Source organism: Pongo abelii, chromosome 9 (genome assembly GCF_028885655.2).
Source record: "Pongo abelii isolate AG06213 chromosome 9, NHGRI_mPonAbe1-v2.0_pri, whole genome shotgun sequence".
Lineage (NCBI taxonomy): Eukaryota > Metazoa > Chordata > Mammalia > Primates > Hominidae > Pongo > Pongo abelii.
Window position 1 is genome coordinate 20,840,782 of NC_071994.2, and position 27,056 is coordinate 20,867,837.

The following is a 27,056-nucleotide window of genomic DNA, read 5'->3' on the forward strand; positions in this document are numbered from 1 at the left end:
TAATTTTTGAGACAGAGTCTCACTCTGTCATCCAGGCTGGAGTACAGTAGCATGATTTCGGCTCACTGCAACCTCCGCTTCCTGGGTTCAAGTGATTCTCCTGCCTCTGCCTCCTGAGTAACTGGGATTACAGGCACACACCTCCACTCCCAACTAATTTTTGTATTTTTAGTAGAGACAGGATTTCACCTGTTGGCCAGGCTGGTCTGGAACTCCTGGGCTCAAGCAATCCTCCTGCCTCGGCTTCCCAAAGTGCTGGGATTACAGGCATGAGCCACTGCACTTGGCTGCTGCTAATTATTGATATATATATATTATGTGCTGGGCACTTAGCAGGGTATTTTGTATACATATATATTTAAGCCTGACCAGAACTCTCAGGGTGTATATTATTTTCATTTTATCATTGAGGAAACAGAGGCCCAGAGAGGTTAAGTAACTTGCCCAAGATCACCCAGCGGCTGGTGGAGACACCGGGATGCACACCAATGCCTTTGTGGGTCCCAACCCAATAGCCCTGGCTGCCCTTCTTGACTGGCAAATGTGGTGGTGGCAAGGGTTTGCGGTTGAGAATCAGGGTGTGCTATTATGTCTCTGTTCTGCATTTTACTGTGGGTGTGACCTAGACAACTGAGCTTTTGTGAAGTCTCAGTTTTCTTTTTCTTTTTTTTTTTTTTTGAGACGGAATCTCGCTTTGTCATCCCCGCTGGAGTGCAGTGATGCAATCTCAGCTCCCTGCAACCTCCGCCTACCGGGTTCAAGCAGTTCTCCTGCCTCAGCCTCCTGAGTAACTGGAATTACAGGCGCACGCCACCATGCCTGGCGAAATTTTGTATTTTTAGTAGAGATGGGGTTTCACCATGTTGGTCAGGCAGGTTTCGAAATCCTGACCTCGTGATCTGCCAGCCTTGGCCTCCCAAAGTGCTGGGATTACAGGTGTGAGCCACTGCACCCGGCCAAGTCTCAGTTTTCTTATCGGTCACGTGGGGATTATGATAAAAGTGATTCTAACCTCACCTGTCAGTCATGAGAAATAAATGTGATAATTAACATGAAGGCAATCTAGACTGGAGAGTACTATAGAAATGTTTATTGTTATTTGCATTTGTAGATATAGATACTAAGGATTACAGAGGTTAAGCAACATGTCTGTGATCACACAGCCAAAAGCGACAGAGCCAGGACCACCTGTATTTGAGGAAATGCCCAAAGGGACCATTTCTAAGTGGGGCACAATGTGGGTCTTGAATGCTGATTACCTGAGTGGAAGAACTCAGGGTGCTCTTTGCTTTAAAGGATGGAGTTACGGGGAGAGGAGAGCTTTAGAGAATGCTACCTTCAGGAATAAAAGAGGGTACAGGAATCTCTCTCAAGTAGCGTCTCAGAGGACAACACAGTATGAGGAGGCAGTGAGGTTCTAGAGTCTTGGTAAATTGTCTATAGCTTATTATTATTATTATTATTATTATTTGAGACAGAGTCTCGCTCTGTTGCTCAGGCTGGAATGCAGTGACGCACTCTCAGCTCACTGCAAGCTCCGCCTCCCAGGTTCACGCCATTCTCCTGCCTCAGCCTCCTGAGTAGCTGGGACTACAGGCACCTGCCACCATGCCCGGCTAATTTATTTTTTATTTTTAGTAGAGATGGGGTTTCACTCTGTTAGCAAGGATGGTATTATTATTATTTTTGAGACAGAGTCTCGCTCTGTCACCCAGGCTGGAGTGCAGTGGCTTGATCTCGACTCACTGCAACCTCCGCCTCCTGTGTTCAAGTGATTCTCCTGTCTCATCCTCCAAAGTAGCTGGGATTACAGGCGCCCACCACCATGCCCGGCTAATGTTTCTATTTTTAGTAGAGACAGGGTTTCACCATGTTGACCAGGCTGGTCTCGAACTCCTGACCTCAAGTGATCTGCCCACCTCAGCCTCCTAAAGTGCTGGGATTACAGGCGTGAGCCACAGCACCCGGTCTATTTTTTTTTTGAGATGGAGTCTCGCTCTGTTGCCCAGGCTGGAATGCAATGGCGCAATCTCGGCTCACTGCAAGACTCCGCCTCCCAGGTTCAAGTGATTCTCCTGCCTCAGCCTTCCAAGTATCTGGGATTACAGGCAGCATGTAATGGAGGCACCATGTGATGGAGGGCATCATGCTGGGCTAATTTTTGTATTTTTGTAGAGACGGGGTTTTATCACGTTCGCCAGGCTGGTCTTCGTCTCCTCACCTCAGGTGATCCACCTGCCTCGGTCTCCCAGAGTGCTGGGATTACAGGCATGAGCAACTGCACCCAGCCAGTTATTATTATTAATATTATTATTATTATTATTATTTTTGAGATGGAGTCCCACTCTGTTGCCCAGGTTGGAATGCAGTGGTGCGATCTCAGCTCACTACACTTTCTCCACCCGGGTTCAAGCAGTTCTTGTGTCTCAGTCTCCTAAGTAGCTGGGATTACAGGAACGCACCACCACGCCCGGCTAATTTCTGTATTTTTTTTTTTTCTTGTCACCCAGGCTGGAGTGCAATGGCTCACGGCAACCTCCGCCTCCCGGGTTCAAGCGATTCTCTTGCCTTAGCCTGCCGAGTAGCTGGGATTACAGGCACCCACCACCGCGCCCAGCTAGTTTTTGTACTTTTTTTTTTTTTTTGAGACGGAGTCTCGCTCTGTCGCCCAGGCTGGAGTGCAGTGGCAGAATCTTGGCTCACTGCAAGCTCCGCCTCCCGGGTTCACGCCATTCTCCTGCCTCAGCTTCCCAAGTAGCTGGGACTACAGGTGCCCACCACCACGCCCAGCTAATTTTTTATATTTTTAGTAGAGACGGGGTTTCATTGTGTTAGCCAGGATGGTCTCGATCTCCTGACCTAGTGATCCGCCCGCCTCGGCCTCCCAGAGTGCTGGGATTACAGGTGCGAGCCACCGCGCCCGGCCCTGTATTTTTTTTTTTTTAGTAGAGACGGGTTTTCACCATGTGTTGGCCAGGCTGGTCTCGAACTCCTGACCTCAGGTGATCCACCTGCCTCGGCCTCCCAATGTGCAGGGATTACAAGCCTGAGCCACCACACCCAGCCCCACAGTTATTACTGAATTACCCCCACTGTATCCTCTAAGTCAGCGGTTTGCAAACCTGAGTGTGCATCAGAATCACCTGGAAGGCTGGGCCCTACCCACAGGGTTGTGATTCAGCAGGTTTGGGGTGGAACCCGAGAATCTGCATGTCTAACAGATTCTCAGGTGATGCTGCTGGTCTGGGAACCACACTTTGTAAACCACTGACTTAAGTCAGCAAAAAACCCTTTTGAGAAGTGCTCCTCTGGCTTTGAACTGAGGGAGAACAGAAAGGCAGGGAGCAGCACCTCCTAAGGGGTTTGTGGTGGCTCCTCTTGGAGCCTCTGGGAGTCTCAGGCTGCAGGCACACTCTCTTGTCACCCCAGAGCTTCCTCCCTCCTGGGCCTCCTGGGCCTGTGCTGTCCCCAGTTTCTTCTACCTCTTACCTTGGGTGGTGTCCTCCATCTTGATGGGCACAAGGGGGCTCTGGGGAGCTGAGTCGCCACTCAGGGAGTAGCTGTGCTCTGCTTGGATGCCTGGCGTAGGGGAGTCCAGTTCCATGTCCAATAGAGGGCTCTTCTCATCCAGCACAGGGTCATCAAAGAAGCTGCTGAACAGGTCATTGGAGAAGTCCTCCATGTTCTCCGTGAAGTGGTCCAGGTGCTCAGGAAAGTGCTAGGGAAGGAGGAGGCGAGGGGAAGAGGGAATTCAGCTTTGTTGGGAAGGGGGTGCAGGTGCTACTGTGGTGGTGCAGCACCCCACCACGGCCACCACTGTCCCTGCAACCTCCTATTACTGTGCCCATTCCCATTAATATCAGCAACATCACCAATCTCCCCACTACCAACATTGCAACACCAACTCTCATCATTTCCATCATGACCGTTACCACTGTCATCCCGTTCTCTCTACCACCAGCTCCACCCTCACCATTGTTATCTGCAAGGGTGAGCTGAGGACAGGATAAAAAACTCCCTGGACCAGGCAACAGGACACTGGGCTCTGTGACCTTTGTCAAATCACTTAAACTGCGTGAGTCAGTTTCTCAGTCCTTCTTACTTCCTTCATAGGCTGATGTGAAGACAAAGTAAAAGAACAACCGTGTGTCTACGCCAACAAATTTGTTTTGCAAAGGCAATATTAGTGAATTTTGTATGATCTTTTGCTGGAATGTGGGAAGGGAGTGATGCAGGGCAGTGGAATTCTCGAGGCCTCCAGTCCCCTCAGCAGCACAGTGTCCATCTGTCTTCAAGACTTCGGGGTCTTTCTCCTTTCCCAAGCCATCCTTTATACGGAGAGGTTAGGCTCGGGAGCCCTACTATTTAGGTTCAAATGATGGCCTCCATCCTTCTAGCTATGACTCAGTGCTGTTTAAACTGTGGGTGGTGACTCATTAATGGGTTGTGAAATCAATTTAGTGGGTCACGACCAGAATTTTAAGTAAAAATAAAACAGAAAAAAAAAAAAGAGTAGAAAATATCAGAGCGCACAGCACACAGTGGAGTTAAATACCTGGCAATGAAAAAAAATCACAGTTATGTGTGTGTGTGCGCGCACATGTGTGTACTTGGTAATGATGTAACATGTATTTCTTAGAAACAAAAAAGTCTGAAAAATCTTGGTCTCCATGATCTTGGGAAGGTCAATTAACCTCTCTGTTTCATTTTGTCCTCCGTACAGCTGGTAATATTAATAGTTCCTACCTGCTGAGATTGTCATGAGGATTAAACAAGTTAATCCACGTACAGGCCTTATAACAGTCCCTGGCACATAGTAATTACTCAGTAAACATTGCCTCTTATTGTTAGTAAAGCACCCCAGTGGCTGACATATAGTAGGTTCTTGTACGTTATTTTTCTCTCTCTAAAGAATTATAAATGTGTAAAGAAATGTTTCTTTCTCTCTCTTTCTGTCTTGCTTGCGAGAGTCTCACTCTGCCACCCAGGCTGGAGTGCAGTGGCATGATTTTGGCTCACTGCAACCTCCATCTCCCGGGTTCAAGCGATTTGCATGCCTCAGCCTCCCAAGCAGCTGGGACTACAGGCGTGCACCACCACGCCCAGCTAATTTTTTTGTATTTTCAGTAAAGATGGGGTTTCACCATGTTGGCTAGGCTGGTCTCAAACTCCTGGCCTCAAGTGATCTGTCCGCCTTGGCCTTCCGAAGTGCTGGGATTACAGGCGTAAGCCACCGTGCCTGTCCAACAAATGTTTCTATTGTTTGTTCCTTATTTATTGAACGAATGAATTTGCTGGTGGGTCAGAAGAGATGGGGGATGGGGGGCTGCCTTAGGTCCTGAAGCCCCACCTGCTGAGTGGTTAAAGGCTTGTGCCAGGGGGATTCCTTCAAGGTCTGGAGTTGTTGGCCCTTTCTGGCCTGGAATATTGGGAGCCTGTCCCAATCTGGAAGGTAATGAGCAGAGAAGCCTTCTGTATGAGCATAAGGTTCAGGGCCACATGAGTCTGTCTGCATGGAGTAGGAGATGAACACGAGCTCTGGAGTCACATAGATGTGCTTTTGACTCCTAGCTCCACCACTTGCTAAGTTGCTTAGTTTCCCCGTGCCTCAGTTTCCTTATCCATAAGGGGAAAATAATAGTTCCTACCTCATAGTGTTGCCATGAGGATCTAAAATTTTGTTAGATTAGTACTCACCTCATAGGAGTATGAGGGTAAAATGAGTAAATACTGTACATATAAAACACAGAACAGTGCCTGCTACAGAGTGAGGGCTCGATCATCGTTAGTTATCTTCATCATGAAAACTGCAGCCCCTAAACTCTGTCCCTGAGCTGAGCTTGGAACCAGTGGTGGGAGTTGTGGGGGGAATGTTTGGCCTTTCCCTCCAAACAAAGCCTAGTGAGATAATCCAGGACAAAATGAGCTCAGAAGCCCCATTGGCAGGGGTACTCTCCCACTTCCCAGTTTGCCAGCAATCAGTCATCATCCTACATTTCTGTTGTGCTTTTAACCCAAAGTGCTCTCCTATGCATCATTTCATTTAATCTTCACAATTATCCAATGAGACAAGACAAATGCATATTGGCATTTGACAGAGAGAGAAACTGAGGCCCAGGGAGCTAATACAGCAGGGAGGTGCCCACCATCCCTCACTGTCCCGTCCTTCTACAACTGCAGCAGACCCTCCCCGGTCCGGTAATTGCCCTGAGGCAGGGTTTGCACCCTGTTCACCCGCTGGCTTCCAGCACCTGGCTCATGATACTGATGGAGGGACAGGGCCTTATAACCCAGATGGCAATGCCATCAGCATACCAATTGTCCATCAATACCTGGAGTGAGGCAGTACCAGGAGGTCAGAGCTGAATGAGTTTCTAAGAATCACTGTGATCCCAGACAGAGGCCATTTACAGGGTATAACCACCTCCCAACCACCCAGCCAGCCACAGCCAGGGCTGCGCTAGCTACACCCTCCGCAGAGCCCGGGCCTGCCGGCTGGGGGCGCTTCCGCCAGCTCTCTCCCTTAGGGTCTCTCAAAGGCCTGGTGTTGGGCCCAGTGGGAGGGGGCTGTGAGCAGAGGGAGCCGGTGAGTCAGCCGCTAAGGTATTTCTCCAGCAGCTGCTTCTCAGGCGATAAGGGTTTGCCAAGCCCCTTCCTGGGGCCTGGGAGAGGAGAGATGCTTCCTGGGATCTGGGCTGGATTCCCTGAAGGCCTTGGCTCAGGCAGATGACCCAGGTTCTTCCCAGAGACCCTTTTAGGGTGCCCACAGGAAACTGCTTAGAGAGCTCAGCTGGCCCCATTGTGTGAGCAGCCCCCACCCCACCTGCTAGAAACAGCAGCCAGAACCCAGCAGGATGGAGCTTCCAGAGCCGCGGGAGCCAAGTGGAAGGGGATGGCAGCCAAGGGGCAGGCGGGGTGGGAGTGGAGGACACTCCAACGCCCAGGTCCTCTTTGCGCCGGGCTTCTTCAGGTGCTGGGTGGACGGTGGGGGCGTCCCATCCTCCCTAGGCCCACCTCCCCCTCCTGGGAGCACTGCCATCAGGGACTCCCCTAGAGAGCTCTGCGGCCCTAGTTCCGTCTGATGCCTGGCCTCTCATGGCGGCTAAGGTAGGGTTGGTTTCTATCACCAAGTTAGAGGCAGAAGGGACGGGAGAAAGCTCCCCGACGGTCCCCTGCCCCCCGCTCCCCCCCTCGCTCCCCCACTCCTATTTCTTAGTAGAGAAAACTCCAGTCCAGAGAGGGAAACGCAGCTACCCAGGACGCACAGTGAGCGAGCTGGTGAAGTCCGGGGCTGCAAAGTGAGCTGGTGAAGTCCAGGGCTGCCCTGGCGTGTGCGGGACCTTCTGGTCCTCTCACTCCTTCCACCGCATCCACTTGGCCCCATCCCTGGAAAGCCCATTTTGAAGACCTCAGACCTCCTCTGCTCCAGCACGCCCCCTTGTCCCCTCTACCCCCAACCACACCCAGCCCTCCCTCCACTTCACACACAAAAGTTCAGGTTTAGATTGTCCGATGGAAATTGGGGAGCAAGAGGAAGGGGTCGGTGGCCAGGAGTCCACGAACGTCAGGGGAGCCATGTGTCAACGCTCTGAGGGCGACAGGGTTCTGCAGGGGGTGAGCGTCCTACAGGGGTGCCTTTCCAGGCAACGGGGGTGGGAAGCCGGAGAAGGAAATATTATGATTTGTTTCCCTCCTCGTTAAAGACTTTTTCCTATAGTCGTGCCAATATAAGCTCCTTCTCGGCTGTCACGCGCAGCCGGCGCCGGCTTCCCTCCCTTGGAGGAGAGGTTCCCGAGCTCTCCGGCTTGCAGACCTGCGTACCCCTCCTCTCGGCTGCACCCCCTCTTGGAGCCCGGCCTCAGCCGTCCGCCCTTTAAATTTTAGAGAAGGATCCGGGTGCCGCCATCCTGGAGCGGCCCACAAAGGGTTAACCCGGGAACACCCGGGGCCGCCCCTCGCCGGAATCCGGCCTGCTCATTGGTGGGAGCCGCAGAGCTCCTGGCCAATGGCGGGAGGCTGCGAGCAGCCGCCCGTGGCGGCGTGGAGGGCACCGGAGGAGTGCAGGGCTCGCGCGGAGGAGGGTCCCGGCCTGCGTCTACGGCCCGCGGCTGTGGGAGCGCAGGGTGCACTGGCTTGGGCCTGCATGGGACCCCTTCTGCGTCTGGGGCCGACGCAGAAATGGCCTGGCCGTCTCACGGTGTCCTAAACCCCTCATCAGTAGCGTGGCCCCGCCCCCACCCCCGCAGGGAGAAGTGGAGACCCAGGGTCTCCCCGACGACCCCGACTCAAAGGGCGAGCCGGGCCTTAAATCGCCTTGCAGCTCCATCTCGAATCGTCCTACCGTGGGGCGCTTTGGTGGCTGTCTCTGGTGGCGGCAGAGGGGACTCTCCCGGGGCAGTAATGGTACCAGCTCTAGCCTTGTTTTCCCCCTCCCTAAATTCCTTCCCCAAGGTCAGTGCAGAGACAGGGTAAAGCTCTGGGGACGCAGCTGCCTGCTGGGGTCGGTGTAGGAGAATGGTTTCCCTGACCAGAAGCAGCCTCAGCGCGCCCCCTTCCCTCAGGCCCCTGGCTCCTTGGCGCCTGCACCCCCATTCCTAACTTCTGCCCCTCCCCCGGCCCAGGCTGGTTAAGTCTGTGCTTGGGGAAAGGAGGGAGGAGACCGGAGCGGGTCCAGGCTGAGCTGTGGGATAAGGGGTGGGGGGGAATCCTGAGCCCGGACATTCCTTCCGAGAGAGTGAGAGCTAGGGAGAGATGGGAGGAGAGGCCTCTCACATTTCCCCCTTTCTTTCCCCCCGCAGGCTGGGGCCCACAGACCCCCCCACACCCCAACACACACTGACCCATGCATTCCCGGACGGTTACTTGCCTCGTGGTCACTAGAAAATTGTCCCCATTTCAAGCTGAAGGGCCTTCAGTCTGAGTCACTGCTGTGCCTGGGGGGCGGGGAGTGGTGAGAGCAGGGAGAGGAGGTGGGCCCCTTGAGTCTCCAGTTGTCAGCAGACCCACCCTGTCCTTAAGCATTGCCATCCAGTATTTGGGGTTCCTAAGAGACCCAGGCCTTGCCTTCCCAGAGCCAAAGCCACCCTGTGAAGGAGAAAATGCACTGAACTGAAACTCAGGAGGCTCTAATTCAAGACTCAGGTCTGCTCTGAGACCTGGGCAGTGGCAGGTGTCTCCTCTCCTGGCCTCGGTTTCCTCATCCGTTACAGTCTGTGTCTCTATGGAAGCGCGGTTGACAGGGGCCTAGAAAAGTGAATTAGTCTTCAGAAAGTAGGCCTTTTTCCTCTGCTCTGGCCTTTTGGGGACTGGATGGTGTGAAACCAGTTCTCCTGGTCCCTGGAGCCAGTCCCTCCCTGAGTCTTCCTGGCAGAGTATGGGGGTTAAGGGAGCACATTGTTCCAACCCCCAACCTCACTCTCAGCCCCCAGTCCCCATAGGCCTAGGGAAAGCGGCTGCTGAAGTTTCATATTTTCCCCTACCGAACTGGTCACCACAGAGCCCAAGTCCAAATAAGCAGAAATACTTCTGTGTGTGTGTGCACGCACGCATGTGCACATGCTACACAGATGTGGGCTGAGGGGGTTCCTTCGTACACAGGGAAACACCACCTCTCTGACACCACATAGTGAAAAGTACACCCATCGACACATTCAGACTGTTCCATGTGCAGCCTTGTACAGGTGCTATCACACATACTGCTACCCTCACAGAGTCACATAGGCTGACGCTGTCAGGTATGAACGCAAACTCAACAAGACACACTCATGAGATGTGCTCAGACAAACAGTGATTCACACCCCTACGCTCACACACATGCGAAGTCACCCCAGACACAGGATCACACAGATATGGTCACGCATACACGCACACACACCATCTCACATGACCACAGAACTAAATGTTGGCGTTGCCAAGCCAGCATCTCAGTGCCTGAGATGACTGAGTCATGTGAACACCAGTGAGGGAGATTTGGGAGCCCCGGGCTTGCATGGGGCTGGGACACTGAGGGCTGGGACTGAAGAAAGCGCCAACATGGGGACTGAGCTTTTCTTTGCCAGTGTGTGCTGGAGAAAGGAAGGAGAGAGGAATCAGCAGGCTGGCGCCAGCCGCAGGCTACTTCAAAGCAGAGCAGAGTCCTGGGGAGGGTGTGTATTTTCTGCAGCCCCCTAGCCCTGTTAGTCTGGCCCTTCCATTGCCCCTCCTGACACTGGTAACCTTGTCCTGGTCAGGCCATAGCTTCCTCAGTTTCCCAGCCAGCCCCTGGCATCTTCTCACCAGGCGGCCCATGTGCTGTGGCCCAACCCTGGGTTGGGCACCAGGCACTGTCTGGGCAGGAGGAAGCGATGGCAGTGAGTGCCGCCGCCCAGGGCTGGGATTAGCTGTGTCTGGCACCTCCGACGGCACAGCAGCCCACGATCTGGCTGCTGGAGACATTGGTCTATAGGCAGCGGCCAGGGGATCCCTGCAGGACAGCTTAGGACACTGGAAACCGAGTGCCGGGGTTGGCGCCAGGGGCCTCTGGAGAATAAGGGCATCTAGTCACATTCATTTATTCATCATTCATGCATTTGTTCAGTATTTACTCAGCACCTACTGGGTGCCCAGCTTTGTGGATACAGAGATGAACAAGATCCAATTCCTGCTCTCAAAAGGCTTTCTGACCAATGGTGTGACAATGACGGGTAAGTTCAAGTCTCGAACTCTGATCCCTCTCCAGAGCATCCTCCACCTTACATCAAGAGAGATCTTCTAGGCCAGTCAAGGGGGTTCACACTTGTAGTCCTAGCACTTTGGAAGGCCCAGGTGGGAAGATTGCTTGAGGCCAGGAGTTTGAGACCAGCCTGGGCAACATAGCGAGATCCCATCTCTAAAAAAAAAAAAAATTTAAAAATATTAGCCAGGTGTGGTGGGTAATCCCAGTCACTCAGGAGGCTGAGGTAGGAGGATTACTTGAGCCCAGGAGTTTGAGGCTGCAGTGAGCTAGGATTACACCACTACACTCCAGCCAGGGCAACAGAGCAAGACCCTGTCTCTAAAAAACGGGATCGTCTAAAACTTAGAAGTCACTATGTCATTTCTCGGCTCCATAGATGAGGAACTTGTACTCATCATCAGTGAATCATGGCTCCCTACTACCCTTAGGATAGAGTACAGGTTCCTTGGTGTAGCTTCAAATGATCCAGCCGTATTGCCTATATGTCTTGCTGTGTCCAATTCTTGTCCGAATCTGCAAAGCCTAGCATTGGTCCAGGCACCCTGTGGATGCTCAGGCATTCGCTGAGTGACTGACTGACTGGATGAGTGTGTGAATGAAGGAGTATGTCAGAGAGCTTATGGACTCAGGCCCTTTTTTCTGCAGCAGAGAGCCTCCAGGAATGACCGTCCCAAATTTTGCTCTGATGCCAGCTTGCTGCTGCTCCAGGCAGAGTCCGTGTGTTTGGACTCCTTCCCTCGGCTCCTCCCTAGTGGGGCCGCTGTACCCATTCTCCGGGTTGTTCTTCCTTCCCCAAGCCTTTCTGTTCTTAAGCCCCAGCCAGACCAGGTACGTGGGAAGCACAGACTCCACTCAGTGCTGGAATTGCTGTCCCCCCAGACCCTGTCAGGCCTAAGGGTATAAACAGAACACAGTGGCCAACCCTCCAGGGCTGCTCTCCCGGCCCCTGGCCAGCTGGAAGGCCCTCCTCGCCTAGAGCCTACCGCCTCGCTCTGGCTGGAATTCCCTTCGCCTCTCCCCTCTCCTCAGTGTACTCAGCATTCAGCCTCTGACATCCTCAGCAGTCCTGGCCCGTCTGAGTCGTCCTCAGGTTTTATTTTTGGAAGGAGTGTTATCCTCTCTCCTTATTTACTCCCTTCTTTCAGGGAAGGTGTGGGACCCCTGGGCTCAGCTGGGGATTAGGCTATTGACTCCAATCCCTGGGGTCTGGAGCTCTCTGGGCCTCCATGGGAGGGGACCTCCAAAGACTCTTGACCCACCCGATGCTTCAAAGCCAGCTGTCTCTGCCTTCCTTCCCCCACCCAGTAGGTGACTAATGCCTGCCCTTGCCCTTCTTGAAGAGCTCCGCAACGGCCAAAAGAAATCATTACAATTTTCGAACTGAAAGGAATTTTGGCATCATTAGGTCCACCCCCTCTTATGTGAAGAGGCAAAGCGTTCAATGGTTATGAGCAAGGGAGTCAGACGGACCTGGTTCTAATCCTGGTTCTGCTACACACTGTGCAGGCTTTGGACAAGTTACTTAACCTCTCTAAGCCTCAGTCCTGAGTATAAAATGGGAACATTCATATCCACCCCACCAGGTTGCTGTGAGGATTAAATGAGACAACAATTGTAAAGTGCTTTATATAATGCAGGACATATAGGAGGAAGGCTCTCATTGAATGTAGCTGTTATTATTACAGATGAAGAAAACCGAGAGCTGGGGATGGGAGTGCAATGCCCAGGGTCACACAGCCCAAGGTAAGCAGCCATTTCCAGAGTCATTCATTTGTCTCTATCTCCCTTCCAAGGAGAAGAGAAGGACTGGCACCAGCCCAAAGGCACATTTTCCTTGAATCAGTCGGATGGGCAAACCACTGGGTCTTCAGTGCCTCCCTCCTGCCACCATGCCCTGGCCCACCTCTGTGGCAGGCATTTCCTCCATTGCCCCAGGGGCCTCTTTCTTGCTCACTGAGGGTCAGGGGTCTGGGGAAGAGACCCCAGTACTCAGCCCCAAGTGGCTCCCAGGCCAGTGGGACTCTGAGGGGAGGGGTGAGTGCTGGGTCCTGACATCACAGAGCAGAGAAGCTACAGCCATAGTCATGCAGGCCAGCTGGGGCCCTTCCAGTGCATCCAGATGTCTCAGGAATGTGCTGAGCTGGGAACTACCACCTTCCTTCCCTCCCCATCCCCAACCCCTCATCCCCTTGCTTGCTCAAGCTCTGCCTCCGCCCACCCCCTCGGCTCCTCCTCTTTCATCTCTCCCTGGGAGGCCTCCTGTCCACTGTCCCTCTGGCACGGTGCCACAGTCAGGCTCCCTCTCAGTCCTCTGAAGGGATTGTCAGAGGCAGGAGCCCTTCCCCTCCTGCAGACCCCAGGGGCTGAACTTGTGGGGTGGAAGGAGATGGGAGCTAACTGGGAGGAGAGAGTTCCAAGCGGATAGTGCATGCCAGATCCCAAATGTGGAACTGATTTGCAGCCCTGGAGAGAAAGGGGTGAAGGCCTTGGGGCGGCAGAGGGCAGGGCTGGAAGGATGGTGAGTGGGGCTCTGAGCATCTTGTCCCAGCCAATGGGTAGCAGGGTCAAGGAGCTGGTGTGCCAGGCTGGGCTGGGCTCAGGAGGAGGGTTCAGACCCTTCTAGGCCCCTAGGGTTCATAGGGACGTGCTTTGTCTGATAGTGGAGGGTCCTGAAGTATTGGAGGAGATGGGGGAACCTTGTTAGGGTCTTGGTGTTGGGCCAGGAGCCAGGACATGGTTCAGGCTGGAGCTCCCAGCCCCAAAGAGGAACAGCCTGTCCCTTTGCAAGGGCGGAGTTGCCTTGGGCCTCCCCAGGCCAGCCTGGCTCTCAGTGCTGGGGGTGAAGGAGCCAGAAGGGAACTGGTACTCCTGGCCCAGTGCAAGAGTCACATCAGGGCACGGGGTAGAAATCAGAGGAGAGAAGGGACCTGGAGTCAGCTGTTGTCCTGGGCTCAGGGAGGTCCCACAACTCTGTTCCCCCTGGGGGAGAGTCCCTGATCACCCAGACAGGCTGACAGCTGAGATCCGCCTGATAGACTGCAGGCCTCCTAGCACTGAGACCCTTCAGAGGAGCTGGTGACCATCACCTGGTGCAACCCAGAGCTATCATTGGCTCCCTCCTGCCTGCTGAAAAACTCCTAGCTCCTCAGCATGATACTCAAGGACTGTCAGAAACTGATCCCAACTTACCACTAGAGCTGAAGCCCCCTCATTTTCTCTTCTCTCCAGGCTAGTTGGATGGACCATTCCCAGCTCCTTAAACCTGCTGTGGTCCCCATGGCTGTAGGACCTTTGCTTATACCTCTCCTGGTGCCTGCAGTGTTTTGTCCTTTATCTCCTCATTCTAACTCTTCCTATACTTTAAGGGGCCAACTCAAATGCTGCCTCCTCCAAGAAGCCTTCCCTGATCACCAAGCTTGAAGAGTCATCTCCCTCTCTGTTCTACCACAGCACTTACAGACTGTTAGGTCATTGGTTAATATCATGCCCTGAACTCTAATTACACACAATGGGATCCAGCTGTCCTTCTAAACATTACCCTTCTTTAGGGTAGATCAAAGACAGGTTTCATCTTTTTTGTTTTGGAGACGGGGTCTCACTCTGTTGCCCAGGCTGGAGTGCAGTGGTACCATCTTGGCTCACTGCAACCTCTGCCTCCTGGGTTCAAGTGATTCTCCTGCCTCAGCCTCTCAAGTAGCTGGGACTACAGGAATGGACCACCATATCCGGCTAATTTTTGTATTTTTTGGTAGAGACGGGGTTTCACTGTGTTGTCCAGGTTGGTCTCGAACTCCTGACCTCAAGTGATCCGCCTGCCTCAGCCTTCCAAAGTGCTGGGATTACAGGCGTGAGCCACCGCGCCCAGCCAAATTTCATCCTCGAACCCTCTGCAGAGCCTCAAACAGGGCCCAGCATATACTCTGCCTAATGGTAATGATCATAATATAATAACAGTGAATATTTATGTACCAGGCACTGCTCTAACTCTCTGCATGTAGTATCTCATTTAAGCTTCAAAGGATAAAGTGGGTCCTCTTAGTACCCTCACTTTATGGATGAGACGCTGAGGCTCAGAGTAGTTAAGCAGCTTGCCCAGATTCATTCAGTTAGCAAGTGGTCAAACAGGGATCTGAACCCAAGCTCTGATTGCAGAACCCATGCTCTTAAGCACCCACAACAACACTGGTTGCTGAAGGAATGATCCTGCTGCCCCACTGCAGCACCTAGTCCAGGGCCAGATACAAAATATGGGCCCCCACTCCACACACTGGGTTCATCCTGGGGATCCGGTTTTGCTCCTTTCCTGGTCATCCTTCTCCTGCTGCCCAGAAAGAGCCCTGAGAAGGGGCCTGGGGCTTTTTGGCTTTACCCAAAGGAAAGAGCCCTCCATCTCCAGAGAGTTGAGACAGAAAAATAAAATCCCTGTGATCAGGGCTCTGCAGGGCTGGACAAGGTGGGATATTCCTGCAAGGGCTGTCAAATGCCATGGGCCTTCCTTTTAGGCAATCACAGCAACAATCAAAATAAAAACAGCAAGTGGGACCATAGTCAATCATAATTTAATTTTAAAATAACTAAGAGGGCCATGTGCGGTGGCTCACGCCTATAATCCCAGCACTTTGGGAGACTGAGGCGGGCGGATCACTTGAGGCCAGGAGTTTGAGACCAGCCTGGCCAACATAACAAAACCCCGTCTCTGCTAAAAATACAAAAATCAGCCGGGTGTCATGGCGCATGCCTGTAATCCCAGCTACTCGGGAGACTGAGGCAGAGAATCGCTTGAACCTGGGAGGCGGAGGCTGCAGTGAGTGGAGGTCGCGCCATTGCATTCCAGCCTGGGCAACAGAGCAAGACTCCATCTCAAAAATAAATGAATAAATAAATAAAAAAATTAAAAAAACAAAGAGTATAATTGGATTGTTTGTAACACAAAGGATAACTGCCTGAGGGGATGGATACCCCATTCTCCATGACCTGAATTTTTTTTTTTTTTTTTTGAGACAGAGTCTCAGTCTGTTGCCCAGGCTGGAGTTCAGTGGTGTGATCTTGGCTTACTGCAACCTCCGCCTCCTGGGTTCAAGCAATTCTCCTGTCTCAGCCTCCTGGGTAGCTGGGATTACAGGTGCACACCAGCATGCCCGGCTAATTTTTGTATTTTTAGTAGAGATGTGGTTTCACCATGTTGGTCAGGCTGTTCTCAAACTCCTGACCTTGTGATCTGCCCGCCTCGGCCTCCCAAAGTGCTGGGATTATAGGCGTGAGCCACCGCACCTGTCCTATGATGTGATTATTATGTATTACATGCCTGTACCAAAATATCTCATGTACCCCATAAATATCTAACCTACTATGTACCCACAAAAATTAAAAATTGTCCAGGTGTGGTGACTCATGCCTGTAATCTTAGCACTTTGGGAGTCAAGGAAGGAGGATCGCTTGAGCTCAGGAGTTCAAGACCAGCCTGGGCAACATGGCAAAAAAAATCTTTACAAAAAATACAAAAAATTAGCCAGACATGGTGGTATGTACCTGTAGTCCTAGCTACTTGGGGGGTTGAGGTGAGAGGATCACTTGAGTCCGGGAGGTTGAGGCTGCAGTGAGCTGTGTTTGTGCCACTACACTCCAGCCTGGGCAACAGAGTGAGACCCTGTCTCAAAAAAAAATTTAAAAACCAAAACAATAAAAACAGCAGTGGCAACTATTGTTTATAGAGGGTTTATGGTGTACCAGGCCCTTTACAAGAATTTCTAATGGAATTCTCTTAAGAACCCTATGTTTTACCATGAACCCTACTTTTGGATGAGGAAAATAAGCTTGGAGAGGTTAAAGCACCTGCCCAAGCTCACACAGGTGACAAGTGGGAGCCCCCAGGTCTAAGCAGCGCTGAAGACGTCCCACCTCAAGCAAGGATCACCTCCCCAGCACTTGCCCCATCATCTGCCATCTGACCTGCGGACCTGCTGTCTGCACACGTTGAGCCTGAGAGTACGCACCTGGTCTCGGGACTTTCCTGTTTAAAATCTCCCCAGAGTGGGGTGGCTTCAGGATCTACAGCTCACCTGTGTCCCAAACTCGTGCAGCTTTGAGAGACCAAGATATTCAGAACTGAGTCTGTTTTCTTTTCTTTTTCTTCTTTCTTTCTTTCCCTTCCTTCCTTCCTTCTTTCTCTTTTTCTTTCTTTCTTTTCTTTCTTTCTTTCTTTCTTTCTTTCTTTCTGTCTGTCTGTCTGTCTGTTTTTTGAGACAGAGTCTTGTTCTGTCACCCAGGCTGGAGTGCAGTGGTTCAATCTCAGCTCGCTGCAAACTCCGCCTCCTGGGTTCAAGCAGTTCTCCTGCCTCAGCCTCCTGAGTAGCTGGGATTACAGGCTCCCGCCACCACACCTGGCTAATTTTTGTATTTTTAGTAGAGACGGGGTTTTGCCATGTTGGCCAGGCTGGTCTCAAACTGCTGACCCGCCTCAGCCTCCCAAAGTGCTGGGATTACAGGCATGAGCCACCATGCCCAGCCCTGAGTCTGATTCTTAAGCTGGGTAAGTTTCCATGTATTCATTTTATTATACTTTATAACTGATAGATACACATTCTATATATTCTTCCAGTGCACAATATGTCATAATAGAAAAGGCCATGATGATAAACTGAAAGGGAGAGATGGCATTTATGCTAAGATTCACGATTTGAGTAATCAAATGAATGAATCAATCAATCAATCTACTTTAAAAAAGAGGATCATCAAAGCTGGAAATGTAGAAGTGTCCTTTCTTTTACTATCTATCCACCCACCTATTCATTCCTCTATCGTCCCCACCCTACTCCATCCTGCCTTCCTTCCATCCATCCAATAAATAAACATTTCCTGAGCACTCAGTCATTATAACTGTACCTAGGGAATAGCCACAAATAATTGACTGACACACTCTGCTCTCAAGGAGCCCTCAGTTTAGTTCAGAAATGAGGAGGCCAAGGCCCAGAAAGGGAAAGTGATTTGCCTAGGGTCACACAGCAAGTGAAGGAAATGAGGTAAAGAAGGGTGAGCGTATTCCAGGTGGAGGGGAACCCATGGGCAAAGGCTCAGATCTGTCTGCCTCCAAAGCGAGCCCCCGTCAATCACTGCCTGAAACCCACCTCCTGGCTCTCCGTGAAGGCCTGAAGAGCCTGCCTCACTCCATCGCTACTTTCATTTCTGTTATTCTTTTGGAAGGGGAGGAGGAGCCAGTGGCTGCTGCTGTCCAGCTGTTATGTCGGACCACACATCCCAGCCCAGATGTGTCAAACTCTCTGTGATGGGTGAAGTGGCTTCTGGGCCACGAGCCACAAGCCAACGGCCAAGGAAGCGGCAGTGAAGGCTCTGTCCCAGGGGAATTAGGGGAGGAGGCACACTGAACCTGGCGGCAGGGAAGCCCATGGTTGCTCCAGCTATCAAACTGGCCTTGTAGACAATATGGTGTGTCTAGGCGGTGGGGATCAAGATCTTTGACATTCCAAAGAAATCAATACCTTTGACATATTTCCTCTGAGGGTCAGAGTCCTGGGGTATTTCCTGCCTCTCCCAGCTTCTCCTGAACCAGATAATCCCACCCCCACACATTCCCCAATCCTGGTCCAGGGTCCTGCCATTCAGTCTGGCTTCCCCAGGGCTGCTCAAGAGGGTTACACAGAGTTCCAGCTCACGGTCTTGACTTAACTCCACCCAAATATTCCTCCTCCATCCTGCCCCCAGGAGTGCTGAGACTTCCAGAGGAACAGCCTGTTCTCCAGCATCTGCAGCTGGTTTCTTGAGGGAGGTTCAAGGGCAAGCCAGGTCCCAGAGAGAGATGCTCCAGGAGGGCCTCGGTACCAGGACTCACATGAGGCACATGATATAGGAAGAAGACACAAAACAGGGATGTCCTTTATGCTCCCCTCTCCTGGTGCAGTAGCCAGGCCAGGCCAGGGCAGACAGAAACAGAGCCTCCTGAGGAGTCCTGGGAGCTGCAGAGAGCAAAGATCCAAGTCCCCAGAAGGGCTGGGGAACAGCATCCTGGGGGTGAATCTGAGGATAGGGTGTGAAATGGGATGTGGGAGCTTATCCAGGGGATCTGGTTTTGCCCATAAAGCTCTAGGCATCCAAGGTGCCCTAAGGATGGGAGTGGATGAGGATGAAGACAGGGACCCTGTGATATCAAAGATCCTGAATTTTCCTTGCTCTAGAGGGGAAATCTCAAACTAGAACAACGAGAGAACTTGCTTGTAGCTTCTTCTTGCTCCCCTCTTTGACCATCCATAGGACTCCTGCCCTTGAGCGGAGTGCACAATGGATAATAATGCCTATACGTGTTCAGTAAAAGGAACACGGCCCCAGTCCCTGTGGAAATGCCTTTTTTTTTTTTTTTTTTGAGACCAAGTTTTGCCCTTGTTGCCCAGGCTGGAGTGCAATGGTGCAATCTTGGCTCACTGCAATCTCCACCTCCTGGGTTCAAGGGATTCTCCTGGCTCAGCCTCCCAAGTAGCTGGGATTACAGGCACATGCCACCATGCCCGGCTAATTTTTTTGGTATTTTTAGTAGAGATGGGGTTTCACCATGTTGGTCAGGCTGGTCTCAAACTCCTGAACTCAGGTGATCCACCTGCCTCAGCCTTCCAAAGTGTTGGTATTATGGGCGTGAGCTACCATGCCTGGCCAGAAATGCCTTCTAATAACTCCTTTGCCACTAAGGAAGAGGGAAATTGGGGCAGCATGTGCAGAGATCACCTTCTGAGAAAGCTTTCATGACCTGTAGCCTGGCTCAGCCTCCTGTCATGCTCTGCTCCATCATGGCGCCCACCATGGTGTTGATACTGCCTATTTCCCTCTCTGTCTTTCTCATTCGTCCGTGATTGACTGGAGGGTCGAGTGTGTTTTCTTCATCTGGGTTACCCTGGCACCAGCATAGATGTTCCTTCAGTGCCCAGTTGCTGAAGGAATGGACATGTGTATTAATGAATGAGCAAGTGAATTCCCAGCTGGTCCAGGGAAGCCGGAGGGACCTCACAACATATCGGAGTGCAGACAGCACTTCTGTGGGACCCAGCATCCCCATCACCCTAAGGGCTAGCCAGTCCAGGATCCTGAAAACCCCAGGATCCCTTCAGGAATCATAAGTGCACCTCTTGAACACTTAGATCTGATTTTTTGGGTCTTGCTCTGTTGCCCAGGCTGGAGTGCAGTGGCATGATAATAGCTCACTGCAGCCTTGAACTCCTGGGCTTAAGTGATCATCCCACGTCAGTCTCCCAAGCAGGCAGGACTTCAGGTATGTGCCACCATGCTTGGATAATTTATTTTTTGTAGAGATGGAGTCTTTCTGTGTTGCCCAGGCTGGTCTCAAACTCTTGGCCTCAAGTGATCCCCCTGCCTCCGCCTCCCAAAGTACTGGAATTACAAGTGTGAGCCACCACATCCAGCCTGGGATTTTTAAAAAATAATTTCTCCCTTCCCTTACAAGGGTTGCCCCAGTCTAAAGTAATTTTCTCTACAAATATAGTAAGTCCTTGAAATAGAGCAAAGTTCACTACAATGTGACCCAAATTTGACTTCTGTTCTATGCTCAGGCCCCTTCTCAAATAAAAGTGAGCAAAACTCCATTCTCTATGGGGCTGGTTAAAAAAAAGTGACTGCCTCATGCTCCTGTGGTACTCTTTCTGTTTGGTCTGCTTTGTGCAGTAAGGTGTCACAATTTTTACTTTCCTGCTTTTTGTGATAGTACAGACCATCTGAAAAATACTGTTTTTCGTTAATTCTACAAAAATATAACTCCACATTTTATGTAATTGGAAAATTTATTTTTAAATTTGTATTATTATTATTACTTTTAGAGACAGGGTCTGGCTCTGTTGCCCAGGCTGGAGTGCAGTGATGCCATCATGGCTCACTGCAGTCCCAACCTCCCCAGCCCAAGTGATTCTCCCTCCTCAGCCTCCTGAGTGGCTGGGACCACAGGCATATGCCACCATGCCCGGCTCATTTTTTTTTTTAATTTTTGTAGAGACGAGGTCTCCCTATGTTGCCCAGACTGGTCTTGAACTCCTGGGCTCAAGCAATCCTCCTACCTTGGTCTCCCAAAGCATTGAGATTACAAGCATGAGCCACTGCAAATGAACATAATTGGAAATTTTTGACTGGGCATATTTATTGCATTATTGTAGAGTTTTACTACATTGAGCATCTATTTTGTCCCATGTGACTGTGCTAGGTTTATGTCAATGCACAAAACTGATATGGACTCTCCTCTTATGGAACTTACTTTCTCATGGAGGAAATAGACAATAGGCCATTAAAATAATTGCAAACTAGGTTAAGGGCTAGAAGAAATCAAAAGACTAAAACAGAAAAGAACAGGGGGGTCCCACTTTAGGTAGTCAGGGAGCATTCCCTAAGGAGGCAACATTTGAGCTGGGATCAGAAGGCTGAGAAGGAGAGACTGGGGGAAAAGCAGTCCAGATAACAGGAACAGCATGTGCAAGGGCTCTGAGGCAGGGCTGGAAAAGGCTTAGTCTTAAATTGGGTGAGTATGGATCCAGGAGTCCTAGAGCAATCTGAAGAAGAAACTGGGGAAGACGGAAGCCCTAGAGACAGTGCTCAAGAGTGAGACCTGAGCCACAAGTTCAAATCCCCTGTGGGTCAGCCAGCTGTAGACTATTCTAGACCAGGGGCTGCAGAGGCCTGTGCAGTTGGGGGATGGCTCAAGTTAATGAGAACTCATTGAAAACCACGGAGAGCCCTTCCTGGATCCCAGAGACAGTGCAGGCTCTGCAGGACCTCAATGGCTGCAAATAGATGGGCTTAAGGACACTTTTCCCTCTTCTCTAAGAATGTGGGGTCTGGCTTGGGCCCCTTTTTCTTCATCCATCTATCCATTCATTCATCCATCCATTGATTTATTCATTCATTAACGATTGTTAGGCACTGGGATACAGCAGTGAACAAGACAGACCAAGCCCCTGACTCAAGGAACTGTTCCCTCAACACTGGGGGAAGCAAAACCCAAACCAAACCTCTGCTCAAAACAAACTTAATGTTTTGAAAGAGGAGTAGGTATCAGAGGTCTCCTTTCTGAATAGGCACCCTGAGATTTGGGCTCCTCCAGTAGGTTTTTCATCAGATCTTTTCTAGCAGATTCCACTCTGAGACCAGAGTGCCTTAGCACTTCTGTCCTTTTTCCTGTTGGTGAGAACTTAAACAGAAACACAACAAAAACACACACAAATCTCCCCTTTTAAGGACTGTTAAAGGCCCACCCGCAGACATAGGAACACCCAAACACATACTTCTCTAATCTCCCTAAATCTCCCGAAGGCTGGGGGTGGGAGTGCCTCTCTGCTTCCCAGTTAGCTCAGGAGAAGCCAGGCTAGGGGTGTGGGGAGTAGTGATCAGCCTTAGCCCCCACCGCCTCCCCGCAATGCTGGGCTGGTCCCTGGGTCCCTGTCACTCCCACACCTGGCCTCCCCAGCTGCAGGGAGTAAACGGGTGTGCTGGGCAAACATCCTTGCAGCTTCCTGCTGCTCCCCTCTGAGAAAACAGACCTCTTCTTCCTCCTCCTTCTCCTCCCCACACCCTCCCAGCTGGGGCTTCTCTGGGATCCCAAGCCAGTTCCCTCTAGAGAAGCCAGACATCCCTTCCCCTTAGCCAGAGGAAGGAGGGGACAGCACACAGACCTAGTGTTTCCATCTGGAGAAACGACCTGCTCTCCCTCTGGTCCTTTATCCCAGTTCTTGGAGCCCAGACCCTCTCTCTCGTATGGGCCGAGGGGCTGAAGGACCGCAGAGTACAGTGGCTCAAGGGTGGCCATATCAGAAACCGTGGGAGGGGCAGGGAGGAGATGCCCCCACATGGGACAGGAAGGGCAGCCCCCTTCTGAGGATCTCTGAGAATCACATAAACAGAATTGCAGCAACATGAAGGTATCCTCATAGAAAGAAAAATAAAGCAGCCCAGCCACCTCCAAACACACTTGTCTTGACTTTGTGTACTCACTCTTTAGTCTGTCCAAGTGCATGCGTATTTCTTGCATAGTTGTTTTCAGGGTGAGCATACATTTTGCATTTTGCACAGAGCAACAGAGCACACACGATTTCCACATGATTTATGGCTCGTATCTGGATTTTTAAGGAGGATAGCGAATATTCTGCTCTCCATTTTCCAGACCGAGAGGCACACAGACGCCATCCCTACCCATCCTTAACCCTGGAAACATTTTCCTATCCTCATGCAGAATGAAAAAGTTGGAGGAAGGGTTGGAATGGGATCTCAGCTGGAAGGGACCTCGGATATAGAGATGGAGGCCCCAGAGAAGGAAAGTAACTTGCTATGTTCACACAGCAACTCCTAGCTGAGCAATTCTCACTATCACCCCCATCCAGTCTCTATGGATCAAGCCAACGATGAACGTTACATGCCAGGCATTGTGCTACATAACCTTCACTTTAATTTTCTCTCGAAATGCTTACAGTAATGCTCTAGTTCTAATATTCCCATTTTTCAGATGAGGAAGCCAAAGCCCAGAAGAAGAAAAGTCACTTTTGGCCAGGCGCAGTGGCTCACGCCTGTAATCCCAGAACTTTGGGAGGCCAAGGCGGGTGGATCACGAGGTCAGGAGATCGAGACCATCCTGGCTAACACGGTGAAACCCCGTCTCTACTAAAAATATAAAAAAAATTAGCCGGGCATGGTGGCGGGTGCCTGTAGTCCCAGCTACTCAGGACACTGAGGCAGGAGGATGGCGTGAACCCGGAAGGCGGAGCTTGCAGTGAGCCGAGATCACACCACTGCACTCCAGCCTGGGCGACAGAGCAAGACTCTGTCTCAAAAAAAAACAAGAAAAGAAAAGTCACTTTTCTGAATTGTCCTGCTGGCTGGTGGCAGAAACAGAGACAGAATTAAATCTCCTGATTCCCAGCCCAAGAGTCCTTTCTCTCTTTCCTTAGACACCCGATCTTCTCCCACTGCCTCTCCTGGCCCTGCCCAGGTGCGAGATGAGGAGCCTCCCCAGCAGGGCTTTTCCTCCCCAGTGTCCTAGTGCTGGATCCCACTGTCTGGTCGTGCCTCCTTTCCTGTGCTGGACCAAGGCCCAGATGAGCAGCTGGGGATGCAGGGCTGAATGGAGCAGCAGGAAGAGCCTGCGGGCGGCCGAGTTCATTCAGAAGAAATCCCAACTCAGAGCTGCCAAGGCCGAGGGAAGCTTACTGCAGGGCTCTACTGCCCCGCTTGACTTCAAGGGTCCGAGCTCTGACAAACCTCTTTCCCTCTGACTAGTGTCTTTTACCAGCTTCAAGAGGACGTGTGGATCCCCCATCCCTGCTGCTTTATTCCTGGGATCTGTGCCAGAACCATCTATAGGAAGACCTGATCCAACCTCTCCCCCATTTTACAGACAAAGAAACTGAGGCTCAGGGAGGAGAGCCAGTGGTAGGGGCCAAGCTCACAGGGGAAGCAGAGCCAGGACTAGAAACCAAGTCTCTCTGCAGTCAATGCAAGCCCTCTCCCCTTATACCCTTGTCCTGTCTGCTGAATTATGCTCTCTCTGCCTGGGACAGGGGCCTTCCTCAGAGCGCAGGGTGACCAGGATGTGCTGCTTAATGGAGAACAGGGAGACCTCAGCCCCCATGCCTCCTTGACTCCGGCTCCTGTCCCTTGGCTTGGTTCCTCACCGTCAATCTAGTGGCCTGGGACAGTTTAGGTGGAAGTCCCAGATGCTCAAGTCCTCTAAGGACTTGGCTCTTGCCTGGCCAAGTTTATCTTGGTCCTGGGAGGTAGAGGTCAGCAAGTAAAGAGTCTCAAGTGCTTGATCACAGGGTGTGTGTGTGTGTGTGGTGTGTGAACAGGCATTCACATGCAACTGGTAGTTCACTGAAGAGGGGGCTCCCACTAGATTCCCCAATCCACATTTTATCTGGCCAGGCCCTTCTGAACCCAAATATTTTCTCCCATTCTAAGTCCATGCCCCTCCCCCATCAAGGCCTTAGGGCTGAGCCTGAGAGAGGGAGGGAGGGAAGAAGAGAGAGAAGCCACGTTTCCTTAGGGAGGGAGGGGAAGAGTGAGAAAGAGGAGAAAGACAAGCTCACAGTTGGACCTAGTCAAGAAGACATAGGGAGAGGGAGACACAAAGTCAGCCAGACTCCAGGAACAGAGGGACAGAGCAGAGATCTAGAGGCAGATGGAGAGAAATGGCTCCCTCCTCCTGAGCCATCACCCTGTGTTGCCCTGACGGCCTCCTCCCAGCCCCCAGCCTCAGGTCCCTCCCTGGAGTTGGGGGGGGGGGTCTCTGGGCCTGATTCCCTGGGGCTGCCAGGGAAGCACCCTGAAATTTCTGGGCCTGGCTGAGAACCCAGGTCTGGCTCTGATCCCCGAGGGGTCGGGTCTCAGGCCCTCTGAACGCTCCCCGGTGCGCCCCCCAGCGGAGATCCAGCCTATGAGCCACCGAAGCCCCAAGAGAGGCGCAGGAAAGGGCGCTGCCACTTTGCGCCCAGTCTTGTCCTGGAACCTGGGGTGGGTTGGGGACGGCTAGAAGACGTGGGTGGAGGGCGGGATTGGTGTCTCTTGAGCTCAGATCCGAGGATCGGACGGAGCCGATACCTCGATGGCCCCTTCCCCCTAGAAGGTGAAGGCCAATGTATTCAAAGATTGAGCCCACAGGAGGGGCGCGCACTGGCACCAGCTCTGAGGCTTAGGTCAGACGGGGTTCCAAGGGAGGTGTCCAGGGACCTACTCGTCAAATCTCGGAGCTCCAAACACATGTCGCTCCTGGAGACCCTGCGCTGAACCCTCTCCCTGGCTCCTGCCCAGTGATGTGTAGTCGGGTCCTTCTAGGGGCCCAGGCGCGCCGCGAGGACGGGTGCCCAGGGGTGGAACGGGAACGGAGACCCTTCATCTTACCGCATTGTTGAGGAAGTCCGACTCGTTCAGATCCCCCAAGTCCAGGAAGCTGGATCCGGGGAACAGCCTGTCGGCCGGGAAGGGTTCCAAGACGGCGTCCATCGCGGCCGGCTCCCGGGACCCCCTTCGACTGGGCTTCCCTCACTCCAGGGCGGCGGCGCGCCCAGTCCAGAGCTCCTGCCTGAGCGCTGGCAAACGGGCGGGGGGCAGGTCCGGGGCGAAACCCCGGGGGAGGGGCGGACGGAGGCGGCGCGGCCCGGGGTGGGGGGCGCGGGGGGCGCGGGGGCCTTAGGACAGCGGCTAGGAGCGGGATGGGCTCAGGGGCCCCGGGCGCACCGTGGGCATTCAGCCGACTCCACCTCCTCCTGCTCCTCCTGGGGCACAGCTGGCTTCCATGGGGAGCCCGGGGGTGGGGCTGAGGGCTTCAGGAGCCCCCCGGACAGGGTGGGAGCCCGGGCGGGGGAGCTAAGCGCTCCCCCGAGACTGGGTGGCTGCCGGCCTCTCCTCTGTCTCTGCGTCTCCCTCCGCACGGCTTCTGTCACTTTCCTCTCTGTGAAACCGGGAACCCCTGGCTGGCTAGCCCAGCTGGCCAAGGCGCCACGCCCCCACATCAATATTCACGATAATTTAATATTAATGAGAAGAGGGCGTGGCTCGAGGACTCCGCTCTCCTTTTTTAAAGAGACATCTGCAACTTCGTCTTTCTTAGTAATCTCTCTTCTCTGAACGCTCAAGGTGGGGGCTTAAAGCAACAATAGTCCTGGAACCGATAACAGTGTTCCTGGAACATTGGCATTTTAAGGCTTCACCAACCACTGTCCCATAAATTGATGAGGGAGCTATTTCCATCCTTCCAGCCTTATGCTAAAGCCTGCACCAAACCCAGTCAGGGAATTCCATTTCACAGTCCCCTCAACAGATCTCCCCTCAACGGGGGAGATTTTCAGCTTTTTAAAAATTTTATTTATTATTATTATTATTTTTTGACACGGAGTTTCGCTCTTTTTGCCCAGGCTGGAGTGCAATGGTGTGATCTCGGCTCACTGCAACCTCCGCCTCCCAGTTTCAAACGATTCTCCTGCCTCAGCCTCCTGAGTACCTGGAAGTACAGGCGCGCCCCAGCATGCCCAGCTAATTTTTGTATTTTTAGTAGGGATGGGGTTTCACCATGTTGCCTAGGCTGGTCTGGAACTCCTGACCTCAGGTAATCCGGCCTCCTTGGCCTCCCAAAGTGCTGGAATTACAGGTGTGAGCCACCATGCCCAGCCGATTTTCAGCTTGTAACTCTCATTTCTCATCTCACCTGTTTCTTCCTCCAGGAAGCCTTCCCTGAATCCCCAGGCTGGAGCAGTTACCAACGGTATACACCCACATGGCATCATGTGCTCACCTCCACTGATTCCAGTCTAATGTGGTATTGTCCTTATTTGCTCACATTGTTTGTGTCTGTCAC

At 52.2% G+C, this 27,056-nt stretch overlaps 1 protein-coding gene across 2 annotated transcripts in view; it reads right to left on the minus strand.

Moving 5' to 3' along the window:
• CREB3L1 (cAMP responsive element binding protein 3 like 1) overlaps positions 1-26,224 on the minus strand; it is a 44,416-nt gene extending 18,192 nt beyond the window's left edge. Inside the window, exons 1-2 of one of the 2 annotated variants that reach the window (XM_024254829.3) lie at positions 25,604-26,224; positions 3,490-3,718 (exon numbers count right to left, since the gene is read on the minus strand). In XM_024254829.3, the coding sequence (XP_024110597.1) occupies positions 3,490-3,718; positions 25,604-25,705 (331 nt within the window). In that variant the 5' untranslated portion in view covers positions 25,706-26,224. Of the gene's footprint in view, positions 1-3,489; positions 3,719-8,341; positions 8,472-25,603 lie in introns of those variants that run through there. The other variant, XM_024254830.3, reaches the window with a different exon arrangement.
• Between the last annotated feature and the right edge of the window lie 832 nt (positions 26,225-27,056).